Raw genomic sequence first — 19,954 nt, forward strand, 5'->3', positions numbered from 1 at the left:
CTTGAAGGGTTCAGTGATACCAGTTCAGCCACCAAAGGTTTAAGAGACAGAACTGAAGTACGTGTAGAATTTCTGTAGGCGGTGCTGCTCCCACCCAGTTTGCCGGGGCACAAACTCTGGACGTTTTATTATCTGAAAACAATCTCAACAGAGTAAAATTCAGAAGAGTTTTACCTTTAGTACTTGGCCACCATCCAAAGACTGAAAATTCTGCTAAAAATTCAATGTGGCTGCAGAGAATTACATGGATTCCAAGCGCCCCCATCATTTTGGAAGCGTCAGGAGTGGCTGTACCAGCTGACCCGCAGTGATGTAAACGTTACTGCTAGAAATTAATTACACACCTCTGTGATTTAGTTGTTTTATTTTGCTCTTGCAAGCAGCCACAAGACAGGCTATAGGAGAATAAATAAGTTAAAGCAGAGAGTGTAGTAATTTATACAGCCCCAACATTGAGATGCTCGACTGTGTAACGACAGAGTGCTTTGTTACCGTACCTGATTCGGGGTTCAGGCAGTAACGGAACCAATGGAAGTCAAGTATTTCCCCCTTTGGCCAAAAAGATTTTTAAACATGCCCTCAACCAGCTCAACAGGAATAAAACGTAGAAAAAACCTCTTGCAACATCGTATAGTCCTGTCCGATTGTTCCGAGTGTGTCAGTCTGTGCCAAAGTACTTCTGTCCAAAGTGCGTTGGTGCGACAGGATGGACTTCTGTAGTTAAGATGGTGATCTCTGGGAATTCCTGGATGATGGATTTGGCACCTTTTGAGAGAGGCAAAGGCAGGAATGACTACAGCACTGCAGCTGCGTTTCAGCACCGCACGTTACATCACGATTAGCAGAATTCCGTAGGTAGGTCAGGCTCTGTTCTTCATCTCCACCTCGTGTTTCTGCCTCAGCTGACTGTCTATGAGGAAAAACTTCCTGAATTTAGGGGATTGCTTTTTTGGGTTCTCTTATTTGGATTTCTCTTTACCGTACATGTATACTCCCAGTCTAATCCCCCAGGTGGTTACAGACTGCCGGGCATAACTCTCTGCAGTTCAGCTGACCTTTTTGATAGCGATTTCTGCCATGGCCAATTTTTAAAACAACGCACAAGATCCATTCCCCTGCTTCGCAGAAACAGAGGTTCCTTTTTGGGATCCGCTTTTACAAGTTAAGATCTTTAACATGCGGACAGGACAGTTCTGTGGCTTCATTTACCTCCGGCTCCTTGCGGAACTGGTGCTCTTTTGGTGGTGGAACAACTCAGCGCCATCCGTGGGCTGCTGCAGTCCTGAGCGGCAGCAGGATCGGCGCTGCGTTGTGAGCCACCGGAGCGTTTTGTGTACCTGGCAGCACTTGCATGTTCCTGCTTTTAGGAATACCTGACCATGTGCAGCTTTGCCATTAAGTGTGACAGACCTTTTCCTTTCTGCTGCCCCACACCCTACCCACGCCAAACGTGTCACTGGTCACTCTTGGTTTTACGGTTTAGCCAAAAGGAAAAGAACGGGAAAAGCTCTCTCCTGATGCTGCTGGTGTTACCCAAGCGTGAGACTAATGTAACTGTTCCCCATCAGACGTACCTGCGCTCGCTGTCCTGTCCCCTGGCACCCCTGCACTTACCGTGAGGTGTGGAGAACAGGCTGAGCAGGATAATGACGCTTGGTTGCACGCCGTGTTCCACAAGAACTTTCACAGCCTCAATGACCGTGTTACCAGTACCTACAAGGGGAAAAGTGAGATTTTTCATTTTTCCCCCAGTTAAGAACTTGTCCTGGGCCATGCGAGAATATCCATTTGAATATATGCAGAATATACTGTTTGAGTCTTTTCTCATGGCAAAATTTAAAAAATTAAATTTATATCAAGCCTTAATGCTTCAGCCTTTCTCACAAACGTAGATGTGCCCAAATGATTCGCTCTGTGTTCACGCTGGTGCAGGCTGACTAATGTGTATTCTGGCACAGCCCAATAAATTCCCTAAACCAAGCAAAAACCCTCATCAAAGCCGCTGAAATTTGGAAGTTTTCCTTTCCATTCAGCGCACTCACTGTTCAGATGAGCCTAACGGTACGTAGTGAGGAAAGACACTTACTGAGTATTGGGTACATCAGAAGAACTTTCCTCCTGTAGATGTCGGGTGGGAACTTGGCGTAGTACACTTTTGCTCTTTGAGTCTCCTCGTCGCTCTGTATCAGGATTTTTCCGATGCGGATCGATCTGCAGCAGTCTCGTAAACCTTGTTCCATTGCCTCTCCTCAAAACGAGCAGCAAAAAAAAAAAACAACAAATTGTTACATGCTGAGAAACAGCACAATTGCAAGATGCTGATTAGGACAATTAGGATAATTAGACAGTCCTGATGCTGGATTGGTGAAGAGTTCTGAAAAGGACTTTTTTTTTTCCCCCTCAGTTCTAAATGTTAAAACCACTTGAAGTGGTTTTCCTTTTTTCTCTGTTTAGACGGAGAAACGAGTCTCTTTGGTGTTACTCAGCTCCTGGGTATTAGTGTTGCCACACACCAGTGCTGAGCTCTCAAAGGCGAGAGCTGGAAACACCGAAACAGCCATATGGGGTTTGGAGAACGTCTTTGAGCTCTGCCCCGAGACACCGCGGTGTGGAACGCAGCGCAGGGAGCGGTGGAGCCACGGGATTCACATCACAGCTACGAAGGTTTCCCCAGCATTGGGCAAAATCACAGAAACTCCACCACCACTGAGCATGGCTTATGTGGAGACCTGTCTCTAAGCAGCAGTAAACTGGCAGCAAACAGGGCAGGACACTGGCCTGGCCTCTCACAGGTAACAGTCGCTGGAGAAGAGCCCGGATGGAATCTGTTGCAGCCATTTGTCTCCTAAAAACTTAATGAAGCATGTTACTTGACGTTCTGAGACCGAGGATAGCTAAGAAAGAGTAACAACTGGCAGGTTTGGGTAAAACTTTGCTGTAGAGAATTGGTGTTGCACATTTGTGAAAGGGAAGTTGCTTACGGGTTTCCAAAACGTTTAATTCGTGCTCATTCAACGACCAGAAACTGCCTACCACTTCTCATGATGCTGACTCCGCAGTTTCCCTTTTCAAACCGGACTCCTTCGTACTTGTGTCCTGTGAGAGGAGAGAAACCAGGCATCAGTGGCAGCGATTGCTCCCTTCTGCCCCATCTTAGTGCCCCTTCGGGGCACACCTTGGTGGGAATGGGACTGAGATCCCCAAACACCCAGGGGACAAGTCAGCTCCACATCTCTCGGCAGGTGGCATGGGCCAATCTGCACACCACGTCCTGCAGCCCACAAACAAGCAATGGGAACGGGGCCAAAACCATAACTGGTAAAAACCTGTGCTTTTTTTACCTGGAAAAGTTCTGTCAGAAAAATGGCACAGAAGTGATCCTTTCCAGGTATTCTGTGATTATTTTAAATGAAGGGCTCTATGCAAAATAAAAGCAAACAGCATATTCCCTAGGAAGCCACGTAAATGCAGTCTGGAGCTGCACGGTGGAAGAGTTAGAAGTGATGCTACAATGCTGCTGTCACGTGGTCACTGAAAGGAAAAAGTGGGCAATGGTATGTGTATGAGAGACCATCATCAGTACTGTGAGTTCAGGGCTCCTGCAATTCAAAGGCAAAGCAAGATGGTCCTGGTCCCAGTTCTTCAGATCTAACCCGAGAAGCTGGTAACGAGCTTGCCCAGCACTGCTGCTGGGAAGAACATGTGGTGATGTTCCTTACAGGCACTGCGTATTCCCCTGCCTGCCTGGAAGCCCAAAGTCTCCCTTCAAATAGAAAGAACAGGGTGATTCGCTGATGTCCTTGAGGGCTGTTCTGCTGCTGAGCCCCGAAGAGCAGAAATCACGGGCTCTTGTGCCACCTACAAACACCTGGAGGGAAAGAGCTCAGTATAGATTCGCAGGAATTCATGCAGAAGCATCCGAGTTCTCCAGGGACACTTCCTCCTGGAAGGGCTCGGCTGAGGCCATGGTAGCTCCCTCACTGGGCACAGGTGTTGGAGCAAAAGGGCAAACCCAGTGACTGCAGAGCTCAGGCAGTTTCGGGAAGTGGGGCTGGGAGTAAGGGTGGGAAACTCAGTCTTTTCCCCATGGCGATGTGCGCTCCGAGGGTGAGGTCCAAGACTTTGCCCCCAGCCAGGGCAGCCGCCCACTCAAAAAGAACTGGAGAGCTGCCAAGGGGTGTTCTTCGCAGGGGACCTGCCCAGTCAGACTGTGCAAGGCAGAGAGACGGTGGTCATCGATGTCTCCCCCACCCACTGACCTGGAACAGACGCGACACCGATGCTCCAGAAGTGAAGTAGCTGCTGTTTTATTTAAAAAGGAGCAACGGTAAGTGACGGTGCCTCCCGAGTGCCTTCCTAAATTCTGTCTAGTTTCAGGATTGAGTGTTTTCAGTCCATCTTTTCTCTAAGTAAAGACATACAAAGGATTTACTGTGAAGGGCAGACAGCGTAGACGTACAGAGCTGCTCTCGCTCTGCAGAAAGGCAAATGAAACTCCTGGGGGAGGAGGACGTGCCCGGTGTGCATCTGACAGGGGTGCTGCGGGTGAACTTGAGCAGTTCCCAAGTTCTGATCACTGAGCAGCTACTCCTGAGCGATGCGTGCAACCTGGCATGTTGTTACAGCTAACAGGAGAGGAGCAAACCAAACCCACTGCGGCGGGTTTCCCCTGGGGTCAGCACAGCATCACTCCCAGCTGCAAACGGACAGGTGTAGGCTGGCACCACAAAACTGCTTGTGCCCCGGGCTTTAACGGGCCTGGGAAATGTCAGCAGTGTTAGTTCAACGTTGCAGTATGGGCAAGTAAACTGATCTTGCACACGGGGAGATTTTCACCACGGTTTTGCAAGGCCAATTTAAACTTTAGTAAAATGGCAACTGTATGACTGAAGGTTTGGCTTAACTGTGTTGTTACGCGCCTTCTCGCTCTTTAAATACCAGAAGGGACATTAACTCTGCTCTCTACCCTGAATGTTACACTGTTCTCAGGCTCCCCAGGGAAGTGGTCACGGCACCAAGCCTGTCAGAGTCCAAGGAGCACCTGGATGTCACTCTTAGGGACACGGTTCAGATTTAGGTAGTCCTGTGAGGAGCAGGGAGTTGGGCTCGATCATCCTTATGGGTCTCTTGGAGACGTTCTATGATTCTTGTAATAATTCTGTATTTTTTTATATTAGTTAAGGTTCCACTCCCAGTCTTACCTAGGGGAGGAGTAATTTCCCACATACCTGTCGGAGTGGTCACGGTACATTCCGTGTACGGCAGTTGATTCAGTCCCTCTTCAACCACAAGTCTGATCTGCAGAACCAAAGAGATCAGTCAGCTTAAAGGGATTTGTTATCTATGGAGATAAGATACTAAACGTTAGTAGTTTTTACAAGCACTAGGTGAGCGCCTGACAGCCTGAAGGCTCTAAAAAGTTCTCTCTAATAGCAGTTAGGGACCGAATTTGGAGACCTTTTGGGGGTGATGCCTACGTTTTGTCCACAAATCGAATGCAGGCATTACAAAACAAAACTGGGGGAAGAGGAGGGCTTCATCAGCAGTCATAAAGCTGACTTTATTTGTATCTGGCAGGCGTAGGCATCACAGGCAAATTTTTCTCAACAAACGACCAAAGCACCAATGCAACTTCGTTTTGGGAGAAGGGGATAATGGCACCTAATAATTCTCCCTAATACTAGGGAGAAAATGGGATAATGGCACCACCGAGTGCCCAAAGACAAGTCAGTAGATCTAGAAATCTCTTTTATCACCTTCTTCTGGCACCTGTGGTTACTATGGGATGCTCTGCCAAGCCCCTGTGCCTTCACACAGATGGCCCAGTTCCACAGGGACACCTCTACTGGAGGTGCAGCTCGTAAGCCACACACTCCTCCAGCCTCAGGTGGCCAGAACACCTCCAGCTGTCCCCTGCTGCTGGCCCTGTAGCTGTACCCCGGCCAAAGTCACCGGAACGTGTTCACCTGGACCCCAAATGATTGCCCACGAAAGATGCTGTGGGTATCACAGATGGAAAAATTCCCTCTGCTAGAGAGCCAAAGACTCACAGGCCAGGACTGCTCAAGGACAGCTACTGCCAAGCCAAAGAGAAAACCTGTTCAGCAAAAGTCACTGTCTGATGGCAGAAATGGGGCTACTGCTCCTGGGACTGGGCAAGTATGCCGCTCCCTTCAGACAGTTCTTATTTCAGGAACGGGGCAGAACACATCAGAAGATTTTTTCTGTTCTTCTGTTCTGCCCTAGTTCCTGGCACACGGACAGCCTCTCCTAGGAATGAGAAATGGTCCCTGAAACTTACAGTCCCTCTTTGAAGACATTTTTAGTCATGCTAGTACAATTTTTTCCTAGAGTTGGGTTTGTGGCAGCTGTGTTCAGAGGTGGTGGTGGTGAGACTACATCAGCGGAGGGGTCCAAGGGTGTGACTGACCGATGACGGGAGCAAAGGACCAAAAAAGCAATTCACAGGGTGGTATTTCCACGGCAGCGAAACGGCACTCGGGAAACGGGTCCGTCGGAATCGTCAGCCCCCTTGGTGCTTGGCTCACAGCTTGTTGGGTGGCTCTGGGAAGCCTGTGCAGAGGAGCCAGCTCTACACCTTCCTCCTCCTCCTCTTCCTCCTCCTGTCTCTCTGCAAGTAGGGTTTTTGACTCAGTCACTTTAATCCTGAGATTGAAGGCACTAGTGGTGTTCTATTGAAAGACACAGCTTCTCATTTAAACAAGCCAAGAAGTCTTTGATTTAATTTTAGGTTTCTGGGACGTTTGTACACAATTTTACTTTATTTTTTTTTTTAAAGTTATGTCACCAAAAAAAGCCAACCTATGAGCTAGGTTTGGAAGAAATGCTTTTTTTGTTGTTTTGGGGTTTTTTTTTTTGTTGACAGGGTTAGCACTGCTGCACATTATCTGCCAAAAGTTTAGAGCAAACCAGTGCAGGTCTACAGTCCAATAATCTCCCTGGTGTTACTACACGTATCAATGTTTTATACAGAGGCTGGGAAGGATTCTTCTGTCAACTTGTCCATGTTGATAAAACACGTACTTTTGCTTTCTGCTGTACCCCACACTCAGGGATTATAATTTCCACTGTTTTCCTCTCTGGCCCTGAGAACCAGCAGCCCTGCTCCTCTCCCAGAGAGGTGGTTGCCATTGCTTGGAAGCCAAAACAGGAATTATTATCGCCCCACACGAAGCAGGGAAGTAAAGCTTTGGTCCCAAGATAGAAGAGTTTGAGCAGAAATTAAAACCATGAATTAACGTTATCGGTAACAAACATTAATTGTGGAAGACAAAAAAAAGCTAAAAGGGATGTTAAATTCTAGAAAGCCTAGTTAAACTGTCAAGGCTTACAGTTATGCTGAAGTGTTCGATTAAGCATTTAATGCTGATATACAAAATTGTATGTCAACATGCTTATTTATTACAGTTCTTTCTACATTTAAGATTTGCCCCAAAGCCTTTGCAGTAAGCAAAGGGAAATACTGTTTGCTTCAAACCTTCATTAGTGCAAGCTCTGTTAGAACTGTTAGCAAAAACCAGTTAAGAGAGGTCCAAGGAGTTTTAGCTAACTGCCACACAAATATTTCAAGGATATGAAAATTTTAGTGAAATCTACCTTTTCTCAGTGAGTTAGGCACATGAGTAAAGTCTCCTAACCACACTCGAATACCACGGAAGAAATGAGGTTTGGCCAGCTCCTCAGAGCCCGTGAACAGAGAAATTTGGATATAGGCAACTACAGAAAGCAGGCTGACAGTACTCTTGTTCAGAAGAGGTGTCAAGGAAACCAGCCAGGGTGCAGTCAGTGGTGGGGCTGCGCTGGCGAGACAGATGTGGAAAAATGGGAGAGCCCTTTTTAGAGCCACCCCAAAAGGTATCTGTGATCCTCAGCAGTTGCATGTTACAACTCTTCCTCCTGCCTGCAATTTGGAAAAGGGTGAAGCGTTTAAATGCCACGAAACCAGAATTCAGATGAATTCTGGAGTGACCATTGTTATCTTACCCTATTCGAGACAAGACTGTATTTTATGGGATGACTATGTATCACCTAATTTCCAAGCTCACAGTAATTCCCAGGGGGACCCTCTAACCCATCATGTTGTAGCGCAGCTTGGAAGCCGAAGGGAAGGCAGAGTAGTGGGGCTGTCAGCCATGTATCCGTACAGCTCTTTGTAGCTCAGCATCTCAAACCACTTGTAAAGTGTGCGTTATGACCCCCTGAAAGAGAGGCAGGTGGGCAGAAAGGTGAAGTGACGTGTTCAGTGTCACGCAGGGAGTTGCTGGTAGGGCTGAGAAACTAATTAATTCTTCAACCTCAGACCTCCAGTCAAACCATAAAACCTGCCTTCTGCTGCAAAGCACCACTGCACTTGTGACCTGAGGCTCTACGCCCGTGCTGTGTAAATGACAAATACTTGCCTGAACCCAAGCTGCAAGTTTTGCTTGGTCCTTGCTAAAGCTCTAGGCATGCAACGTTCCTCTACACCTCTGGGAGATGGTTCCTCTTCCTGCTGCTCACCTGGTCTCAGCCCACACCACCACACCGCTCAGCTGGTGTGCAGCACCAGCTAAACTCCACGGGGCTGGACCTAGCTTACCGTGTACCTCCCACTGAGCAGGCCTTGGAACAAAACCCTCAGGTGGTCTCCGTAAAAATACTGTGGGCTTTGTGAGCATCTCACTAGTTCTACAGCAATCCTGCAAGGTGACATCAGTTAAATGCTTCCACAGTGCGTGGGTGCTGGGCAGCACGTGTACAAGGTTCAGTGGGAGGGAGCCTCTTGCACTGAGAGTTGTCTGCTGGTGTTTCTCAGATTAGTCTCACTACTGCTTTGAGGTCTACCTGTCCAGATACCTATTACAAAATGATTGATCGTCTCCTCTGTTAGAGGCTCACGTCCCACAGCTGCCTCTCCTCCTTCACAAACACAAGATGGGTTGCCTTCATTCCCGTGACTTTAACCCCACATCTTTCAGCTTCAGGATCACAGCACTGGCAGTGAGTGGCTTTCAGAAACTCCCTGCTAACCTTTACCGCCTGTTAACTCCTTTCTCTCGCAAGGATCTTCGAACACTTCTTTTGTGTCATCCCCTTACGCGTGAAACAAACTGCCAGAAGAAAAAACTGTACCACCAGAAATTCACCTGCTTTAAAATCCCTCCTTAAGACCTCTTCCTATGGTGACCTTATGAGATACTGCCACTAACAACTGCCAAGCTAGTACCAAGCTTAACTTCTTTCTCATTTTCTGTCTGCAACAAGGTGTACTTCATTACCCCACAATCCCACACGTGTTTCTTCTCTTCACGTTTTGCATCTTGCCATTAAGCTCTGTTTGCTAACTGGGTGGAAAACACAGCAAGTCATAACTATGCTTGCACCCCACCAAGTTTAGTAGAGACCACATCCCACAGGAAATTGTAACTGTTCTTTGCCACACCTAGGAATAACATCTAGAAAATGAGACAGTCCTACATACTGTTTTGCACAAAATTCCTCCTACATAACGGAAAACAGAGCAGCAGATTCTGTAGCAAACATCTGCATGACCAGGAAAGAGGTGTTTCAGTGAAGAGCAGCTCCCTATCTGTACACGTGCTGGCCAGCCCGTAGGAGATACTGGTACAAGGGCCTGAACTTAACTCGCTGCCTGGAAGCTGCAGTCTCTAGCAATGAAGTGGAAAAAAACCATTGCTTCCCTCAGAATGGTGCAGGACCTCCCAGTAAAGTGCGAAGGTAGGTGGGAGAGGTCCTTTGCACTAATTAATGACAATAAGGTACAGTCAGGGCTCTTCAGGGTTTTCCTATCAGTATTAGAATAGCCATTGTTTATCACTTTTTTAAAATACAGATTAGGAATATGGTGCTTCTCTTTGATTCAGAGAAATGGGCAGGAATGAATGCTCCTTCAAAGGTGCAGCATGATGGGAACCTAATACAAGGTAAAATTAGAATGTTAACCAGAAGCCCTTCCTGTGAAAGGAGTACTGGTGGGGAAGGGGCCTGACCCCTACACTGGAGACCTGTACCCTGTAAACGTGTCACATCGATGGTGGTGGCTTCCTGAATCTTACTTTGCACCTTTAGGCACGTGAAGAACCTGAAACCACAAAACCCAGGAAGAATGACACGTAGTTGAGCCAGGCTGTCCCAGGTGGTGGATGTTTCCTGGGCTGTTCCTGCTCACGCCATGAAGTGTAAAGGACATCTGTCTATTTAAGTGGTATCTGCTGAGAACTGCTGGCACAGAATGTCATCAGGGTGGCAACTTTCTGCCTGTCGGTGATGAAGTGCTATCAGCAAAGGTGGCACTCCAGTTAGTCACTCCATCTGTGACTTAGGGGATTCATTGGCTTGGGCCTTTACTGTTCTTGGTGAATGGGAATGAAAGAAACATCCTCAAGAAGGGAAAAGCAGGAGAGAAAGTGGAAAAGCTGCAAAGATAAAAAGCACTGCAGTCACGATCTTAGGTTGTGGTCGTACCTAAGCCCTGAGCAAGCCTGGATCAGGCACGGATTAAGACTCGGCTTGTCACAGGAGACCTGCCTGCTGTAGCAAATGGCACTGGTAATTGAATGGTCTCTGGGCTCATCTTTTCTGGAAAGGGAAGGAAAGACTTTCCTTGTTAATGAATGTGGATTTGCAAACAGCAAACACCCTCATGAAATACAAGGAAGCAGATGTGTGCGCATGAGTGTTGTGTTTTTCTTTAAGTATGTAATTTAAATGAGATAAATGGTGCATTCCCAACAGCCTTTGTTCTGACTTGCTAAAACGTGTGAAAACTTCAAATTGCTTTGTCCCTGCTAGTAACTACCATATGGCTATAAAACAAATTCCTAGTGTGGCTGCACCCAGAGTTAACAATCTAATACATCACAAGTGCCAGGAGGCACTTCTGCATGCAAGCAATTGTTAACATCCAGACTGAAAGGAATTGTACAGCTCTGTTCACAAGATCAAAAGTACCGTTTCAAAGTAAAACTGGATCATCTCTAGCCTCTGAGCATCTGTTTTGAAACAGTGTTCTCATGTTACTACTGCTTTCTGTCCTGAAGTAGCTGTGTTCGATAACAATGTGGTTTCTGGCACCCTTTGGGATGAAAGCGGTCTGTAACAGAGAACAGAAGTCCCTATACAGAAAGTTGCTGTCAAACAGCAGTTCCCTTTGCGTCAAAAAGTTGCCCTCACACCATCGTTATTCTAGCCTGAAAGCCCCGTTTTATGGAAGAGTTACAAAGCACAATACCAAGGAGAAGAAATTCTTCACCTACCAGACGATCAGCAGAAAATACGAAGTCTCCTCTACTGGATTTCCTGAAAAAGGTAACAATTTCTATTTTAAATTGGGGAATAATTTTAAGAACATTGCTTAAATATAATAGTAATTCAAGGACAATACATTCTTAAGGCAGTTGAGAGAAAAGTCTCCTACCAAACACAAAATTTATCCTGCAGAGATTTTGCTTGGTGGGTTTCCTGCCTGGCAGCAAGGATTGAGATGCAGCAATATCCCTGTACAAGCAGCAATTAAAGCAGGAAAACATAAGGATGACGTTCTGTAGGTTTTCCATTGTGCTACTGCTCCAGCTCCATTCCAGAACACCTCAGGAGCTCGGCTGTGCCAACCTGGCACATTCCCTACGGCTCGGAGCAAGCAGGCTTTGCTCCGCCGGTTCCCAAGTCAGTCGGAAACCACGGGATGATAACAGAGATCCCCAGCCCTGAGACCAGCTACCACACCTGATAAGCAGGGTATGGATCTTATCAGTCACAGTGTGACTAGATTAGTGAATCCGGGACTAAAATGCGCAGGGATTAAGGAGCGTTCCCAGGAAAACACCTCTGCTGTTTTAGGAGCTTAGGTGCACCTTTTTGCTGGTGTGATGCATTGCTTTTGTCGCGTTCGGAAGACAGAACAAGCTCACCTCCTCCTGCTACGTACTGTGCAATTATGCCATGTTAAAAACCTGACTTCTAAAAGCAGATTTTAACATCCTGCTTCCCATGCCAAGACCAACTCTCACTATCCAAGAGCAGGACAAATTTCCAATTAAGGAGCCAACACTTACAGCACGCTAACCTTAAAAAATCAACATCATTAAGTAGGTACTTAAATACCATAAAGACAGTTTTGCATTTCATCTCCAAGATTCTGCAACATCCTGCATTTACATGAGTGAAAGTGCAGAGGTTTGTCTGCTTATTTCCTGGGCAGCTGGGAACTTAGCCACACTGAAAAAAGGTGTTTCAAAAAGAATGACAGCTAATCTAATTTCTTTCCTTGTGCTAATAACACATTATTAAAAATGCTGGGTTTGTTTTTTCCTTCTTTCTGGTAATAACAGGGTATTCCTAACTTTCTGCTACTTTGACATGAACCAGAAAGGCAATGCTCAAAAAAACCCCAATCACAGAACTGAAAAAAAAAAACCAACCCAAAACCCTACAATTACACAAACTGATTTTATTAAGATTTTTGGAAGGATTCGTGTTTCCATCTGCGGTGTTTATAAAGGGAAGTAGCAAAGTGTGTAGGTGGCGCATCTGGGTTTGTCCAGACTATGGCATTTCAGAAAATTTAGCTGTTTTCATGGTCGGGTGGCAAGACACAAACCCAACAAGGTCGAGACTGCAGTTTTGACCGCAAAGCGATACGTGTTTAGAGCGAACACGATGAGTTATTAATACAGATTACTAGGTTTTAAATTAACTGCTCTGTCCTTGCAGAGAGACACAGATGTTTTTATGTGTTCATAAAACTGAACGCTCTTAGTCAGTTACGGCTGTTTTTCAAGGGGAGGAGGACAACAGGAAACAATGGTGCATAAAAATGAGAGACAAATAATCATAATAATAATAATACTGAAAACAACAGACCTCTTGTACACCGGCAGCTGGAAAGCTGTGACCACATTTCAAGCCCCACATCATATGAGAATTGCTAGGGGCCAGAAAAAAAAGGCTTATGTGAAAACACTGTAACTGTTCACCTTAAATACCAGATAGAAGTATAGAAAGTAGTGATCAATGGCAGACTGGGAACAAGACATCTAAAAAAGTCGGGCATTAAAACCTGACTTGTGGCAGATGGCTAACGACACGAACACTGTGTTAAACAATATGAATTGGTTTGGATTTGTTTCTGAAGGTATGGAAGCATGGCTGATGCATAGCTAGTCGTGTGCATGTCTTAAGAGGTGAGAAGAAATGTTTTTGGGAACGTGCTGTAAGACAAGCCAACTGCAGAGTTTCTTCCTGCTTTAGCGCTTGGCACTAGTTACGAGGGCCAACAGGGCGGCAGGGTATGCGGGTCGTGGTCGGAGGCACTTCAGTAATTCCTGTTTCTCTGGTTAACTTAGAGGAGAACTTCTTGAGAGACACCCGGGGTGCTGTGAAGGCAAGGCTGAAAAAAGCCGCTTCCCTAAACGGAATTTGTAAAAGCCCTTTGTAGGCAAACTTGAGGCACTGGATGAACTGCTGCCGTTCAGGGGAGATGGTGTGGCTGGGAAATGGGACCACGTTCTACCTGCAGCAATTCAGTACTTAATGTACTTCAGTACCTGTTTTTTTCCAGTGCCTGGGCCAGGGGGTGGTATGTGAAAGGGATCCCACCCGCCCTGCCTGCAGCAGTCATCTTTACTCCTCACAGGCGAGTTACACACTCCTGAATCGCCCTACTCCGTACAGCCGTCAGGACTGCGTGTCCTACTGCTTTACTGCCTTCATTTCCATATTGTTCACTCAGTTCCCCAGGGAATACGAAGCCTTAGCAGAACACAGAGAATGATCTCACATAACAGACACAATAACCTTTAAATACCCACATTTAAATCATGTCTATTGTTAAAGCAGGAGTTAAAATTACACTACCAATCTGAGCTAAGGAATTTGCTTCTGCAGAAACCAGAGCTCTGCGTTACAAACTGCTGCACTACTCACTTCAGCTTCCAGATGGCTGGTTCTGATCTGCACGGGCCAGCAATGACTCTGAGGTCGTACCCTCCTTAGGAAGAGGCTGTAACTGTTCATTCACCATCGTTCAGTACTTAAATCACATCAGTTCATGTCCCATCAGAGGACTCAAAACTCAAATCCAACTCACCCATTAAGCATTTGCTAGCTAGAAAAGTGAACAAGCCTGAGCAACAACGAGCAAACCCATGCACCCTCAAGCTGAGGTGATCTAGCCATGTCCTCAGTTCTGGCACACAGACCTAGCTCGTCAACTTTAAAGCAAAAAACTGAAAGAGGGGAGATTTAGATCGGATATAAGAAAAAAAAATTTCACTCGGAGGATAGTGAGGCACTGGAACAGGTTGCCCAGAGAAGTTGTGGCTGCCCCATCCCTGGAAGTGTTCAACGCCAGGTTGGATGAGGCTTTGAGCAACCTGGTGTAGTGGAGGGTGTCCCTGCCCATGGCAGGGGGGTTGGAACTGGATGATCTTTGAGGTCCCTTCCAACCCAAACCGTTCTGTGATTCTATGATTCTAAAAGAAATACATGGTCATTTGAATCTATCAGACAGCCACTACGATTCAGGCAGCTGTCTCTGAACGCAGGACAGGACATGATGACTAGCCACATGAAGGTGGGTTTTTCTTTTATAAACTGAACAGTTATTCCAATTGAAAGGCCGGGATTTCTTCCTCTGAATCCTCTCAGGAACAAGGAAAGAGCTTTCCACTTTTCTGAGCAGCTCACGCTATGGAGTCCCTGCGGTCTTCTGCATCTGGCCTAACCATCCTCACCTCCACGTAAGCATGCCCGGTTCTAACTTGCATTGCACTGGGAGTATCTATCCCTTCCTTACTTCACAGTAATAGTCCTAAATTGACTGGTTCTTCCCTACTTTTGTTCTGTTTCTCTCCCCCTAGTAGCTTGCCTTTTAATTTCTGCCCCTTTCATGACCTTTTCAGGTGATGGCCATACCTGGAACATCCATCTTCTGCAGGATTAAGTAATCCAAATAGCCTCCTTGAGTTAAGGCAGCTCCCGTGCTATCTGTTCTTTTTTTTTTAATTCAGAAGGAAAGTGCTAGGTAGATGTCACAGCTGTTCCCCAAGCAGTGTATGCAAACATACCCTTTTGTCAGTTTAAATCGGATTTTTTGACCAGTAGGCCCCCTTAGCTGTACAGTTCCCTACTCACAAATACGATACTGCTTCCAAGGAGCTTCTTTTAGCAGTTAGTTTGAATGCCACAGTGGTCATAGAGTCATCTTAAGGCAGATTAGACCTGACCAGGGAAAGGTTACTGCAACAGTTTCTAACCAGTGTGTAAGAAATCCTCTCTCCCTTGCAGCTGAGCACATTTTAGCATCTTTCTGAATGACGGGGACTAAAATAGGCCAGTCCAAGGTCTCTTATTTACTGAGATGCAGCTGACTTTTCAGGGACAGTACGTAAAAATGTTTCCCTGCTATCCCTACGTACAAAGCCTACACCTGCCTTTCTGAGCAGGCTGTTGTCCAGTCTTCCTCACTGGTTGGGAAGGGAGCTCGGAAGTGACAGTTACATCTCCACTGCCAAGGCAGTGTCACGCTCGGAATAAAGCACAGTTCGCTATCGCTGCAGACGAGATGAGTCATTCATTATTTACAAGTCTTATTCTGTACTTCCCCTTACTGACGTCTTGTGCAATGAATCTGATGCAACTCTAAAAAAAAAATCTCCTCAAAGTTAAAATATCAGCTGCTGGTTGCTGGATAAACTCTCTCTAACCAGAAACTTACTAAACGTATTTGCAAGAGTTCAAAAACCTACGTACAACAAAGTAAAAATAATCATAAACCCGGGCTGGGTACAGTAACCACGTTGCTAGTATTCGCCTAGATAGCAAAACTATATGCTATTTCCTTTTCACTAACCTCAAAACCTTTTATGGGCCATCACCAAACCTGGTTTGGATTTTCTCTCTCTCTCTCTCTGCTTAGCTCACTCACAACTTCCCTTTCTGCTCTGCAGGGAAGCTGCCAGGCAGACGTTCTCACCGGCAAAGATCTTTAGTGTGGTCTTCCCACAATTGCCCTCCTTACATGGAGACTGCACTACCTCTGTGTGCTCCTGCCTGCAATGAGACTGTTTTTTAAAAAGCAAATCTAGTTTAAGGCAACAGGGCTCATGTAAGCTAGTAAAATTAATGTAGGTACTGTCTTTGAGAAATGATGATTAATTCTGCATAAAAATGTATTAGTGTTATTAGCTAAAAAGTTAAGCACTCAAGAACCAGGGAATACCAAAACATGGATAGACTATGCAGATGGATAGACATGAAACAAACAGAAGAACCGTGTCTGTGCTATGTGTTCGTTATTGCAGATGTTAGAAAGAGTTGCAGAAAGAGGTGGTTTTATTCAGAACCTGATCACTCTAGCGATAAACTGGATTTCACATCTCTGTGTCTGCTGGTGGTTCTTGCATCACAGTAGGCTTTTGATAGATGGCCACTACTTATGTTTGTCAGATGTTGCATGCCAAATTTAACACCTTATACTATCACCTTCCAAGTGCTGAACAAAGCTCCAAAGGTGGTCAGTGGGAGGTATTCTTTCAACATCTGAGATGCTGTGTAAGGCATAATAAAACATTCAGTCTTAAGTATCTCACGTTAGATGCTCAGCAGTGGGTCACAATTTTGCACGGATTTCTGCACTTCAGCTGAAGATTTGTGAAACTGGAATAACACCTTCATGTCTCACAAGGTTCAGCGGCAGCAAGGACTGCTGGTGACACAAAGTGACAACAATGGAAAATAATGCCTTCGGAAAAGAAAGTCTGCTTCGCAGGTAACGTGCCCTACCTACACAAACTGTTTTCTTTGTCTGCCTCTCTCCTTAACGCTGTCTCTCTCCCGTTCCTCCCAGCCCACCTGGTCTGGTCTCTGTGCTATCCCCAACATTTTGTTCCAAAACTATTCTTTTTGCCTAATTTGTTCCAGACTCCCGATTCCAGTTCACTTTCACTTCAGCTCGTCCCACTTTTCTCCAACCTTTTTCTTATTTCCAGCTCTCTCAGGCCACCCTTGTGATCTGTTTTCTTCCGGCCACCCTTGTCTCAAAATCCTGAACACCTTCCCTCCCAATAAAGACTCAGCCCTTGCCTTTTCCTTAACGCAGTAAACCCAATCTTCAGCAAACTCGAGTGGTTTCCCCGCCATTTATTCCCAAACCCACACTCTCCTTCGCCGACCTTTACATCCCGTCTGTGCTGCTGTACACCCGCGTTGTCTGAACCCGCCCCATCCTGCCCACAGCGCCCGGTCTCCAGACGGGGGTTGCGGGACGCAGCTCCCGCCACGACGAGCTCCACTCTCCCTTCTCGGGGGCTTCGCGCTCCTTGTTCGGCGACGAGGATGCGGCGAGCTCGCTCTCAGCAGCCCAGTGAGCAAAAACCTCCCGGCCCGGAGAGCAAAAATCGGTAAGGCGTTTCAAAAGCCGCCGGATTCATGTCTTTGACGGCGCCGCGGCACCGCCGAGCCGGGCGCGCTGCCCGCCGCGGAGGCGGAGGCGCGGGGCGGGCGCGGCGGCGCGCGCCTTCCGCTGCCTCCGGCCGCACGTCACCAGAAATGGCTACAGCGCTGAGGCGCCGGCGCGAACGCCGAACGCCCCGCCGAGACACCCGCCCGCCGCCACCGCGGAGGTTCGGCTGCCGGCCTCGGTGGGGCCACCCGGCTGAGGGGACGCCGCGCCGGCAGCCTACGGGCAGCGGCCGCCGCCGCATCCCTCAAGGGGCTGCGCCGAGCGCGGGAGCCGGCGCTGAGGCGGGCCGAGAGGCGGCTCGGCCGGACTGCGGCTCCCTGAGGGAAAGGGGCGCCGGCGGGCGACGATCCCCCCTCAGCCGAATTCCCCCCCGCTGCGCCCCGGCTCCTCCTCAGGCCACGCTTCCCGCCGCCGGTGCGGAGCGGCCTCCGCCCGCCCCGCCGCGCCGCGCTCTCACTTGTCCCTGATGATCGTCTGGAGCTCCCGGAGCTGATCGTTCATGGGCAGCAGCTTCAGCTGCGGCCCGATCGGCGACGCGCCGCCCTCTCCCGCAGGGATCGGCGGTTCCGCCGCCGCCACCACCCCGTTGCTGCTGCTGCTGCTGTCCGGGCTGGGGCAACCGCTGTCCTCACCGGGCTCCGCGAAGCGGATCAGCCGGGAGCCGCCGCCCGGTACCGCCGCGGTGGGCTGCTCGTCCTGCGGCCGCGGGCCGAGCTGCTGGTTCTGGCAGGGCATCGCCTCCATGCGCCGGGGCGCGCCCCCGCTCCCCCGCGCCGGCCCCGCTTGCGCCGCGGCGGCGGGAGGCGGGGAGAGGGCGGAGCGCGCGCCGCACCGCCCTCGCTCTATTGGCTGCCGGCGACGCCACTCAAGGCCGCAGCGGGAGCGCAGGCACGGGAGGCGGGCAGGGGCGGGGCGTTCCTGTGGGCCCCTCCCGGCGCGGTGACGTCTGGGCGCCGCCGTTTTCCCGCGTGTCTCACGAGCCGCTCGCGCGCAGCCGGTGCGGGCATGGCTCCGTGCGCCCGGCCGTTACGAAGAACAAAAACCGCCACAAAGAGAAGGAAAAGGACGTGAAATTTGGAACGTGCATCCGTCAGTTCGCCCTGGAAAGCAAAGCAACAGAGAACAAGTGATAACGACAAAGAAAAGCTGGAAATTCTTCGTCCCTAGAGAGAAGAAAGATACCCTGTGAAACTCCTACTTGGAGTTCTCAAACGTGTGTAATCAGAAGTCACACCTTACTATAAAAAGCCAGAAGAGACAAAGAAACGATTTGGTTCATTTCCCCTCTGTAACCACAGAAAAAAGAGTGGGGGTTTGCTACAAAGTTTTTGTATGTAAGAGAGCTTCCCACCTGGCACAAGAAACATGCCCTGTGCCCACAGGGAAATGAGCAGGCACAAGCTCTTCAGGTCTTGTTTAGGTTCTGCTGAGTTTCCTGTGCACATGTTTAAATTCGGCACCTCTTGCAATATCAGAACACCCGGCCACCGGAGCTGTAACAACCAGGTGGAGTTACAACTGGGCACAGATGGTTTGGGAAAGCCTAAAAGACGAGCCGGATCTCACAAGCAGGAGAGTTCTACTCAAAAAAGGGCACAGGAAAACACCTTACAGAAGAAATGCAGACCCTCCATTGACTGCAGGCAAAAAAGAAACAACCCTGACTAAACCCCACCAGACTCACAGGATATGAAACAGTAGCCAGATTTCATCCGAGACTTAATTGACTGTCGCAGCAATATACAAGCAATATGACAAAGAACAGGGTAAGAACAGTAGAAAGAATTTGTAGTTAGAGAATCCAATGCTGTTGAAATCAGGACATGTACAGTGCACGATTGTAACACAATGAATACTGCAAATTGTTTTGGTTTTATTAAGCATCTTGATTTCAGAACACAACCGTCAATAAAGGAGCTCCCCTTAGTGGTCAAGATGAAATTTAACCAAAGTCCTTTTGCTTCTCACCTGAAGGCTTCTTGCTGTGCTAAGCAAAAGGACAGCTGGTATTTCTGGAATCTGCTGCAAGGTTGGTACCATGGTAAATCTGTCGCGGGGGCAGGCTCTAATTACTCACGGCTGTTTCTTGTCTGCAAAGGTGATCAGAGCTGGGATTTCTGTGTTACTTCACTCATTTGCAAAACTCAGGAGCCAGATTCGCCACTGCTTGTTTGTTTACATACAACACAAATAAAACCGAGTTCATGTAATTCTCCATGCACAGGACAACTTAAAAACGAACAAGGGAATGCAGAAAAAAATGAGAGGTGTTTGTCTCAAAACTCGGGTTTGAAAAATCCTCTACAGTAGGATTTTACCGGGGCGGTTCAGGTGGGGAAATGTTTGTGTTGCTTCTGATTTCTGAGATCTTCCTTCTTGAGAAAAGGAGGAGCTGGAGAAATTTAGTGGCAGCAATTCTCAAAAAGTGTAAAGCTCAGTTCGTCCCTGGACCATTCTACACGAACTGCCTCT

At 47.8% G+C, this 19,954-nt stretch overlaps 1 protein-coding gene across 1 annotated transcript; it reads right to left on the bottom strand.

The window, feature by feature from the left end:
* Positions 1-365: 365 nt before the first annotated feature.
* On the bottom strand, positions 366-18,226 carry UPRT (uracil phosphoribosyltransferase homolog). The gene is made up of 7 exons (XM_086619690.1): positions 17,940-18,226; positions 11,277-11,319; positions 5,229-5,298; positions 3,034-3,096; positions 2,087-2,248; positions 1,615-1,713; positions 366-765 (listed from the first exon to the last, which is right to left on the bottom strand). Exons 1-7 carry the CDS (start codon positions 18,224-18,226, stop codon positions 659-661), a joined length of 831 nt encoding a protein of 276 aa, XP_086475816.1. The 3' UTR covers positions 366-658.
* Between the last annotated feature and the right edge of the window lie 1,728 nt (positions 18,227-19,954).

This window comes from Tauraco erythrolophus, chromosome 13 (genome assembly GCF_009769465.1).
Source record: "Tauraco erythrolophus isolate bTauEry1 chromosome 13, bTauEry1.pri, whole genome shotgun sequence".
Lineage (NCBI taxonomy): Eukaryota > Metazoa > Chordata > Aves > Musophagiformes > Musophagidae > Tauraco > Tauraco erythrolophus.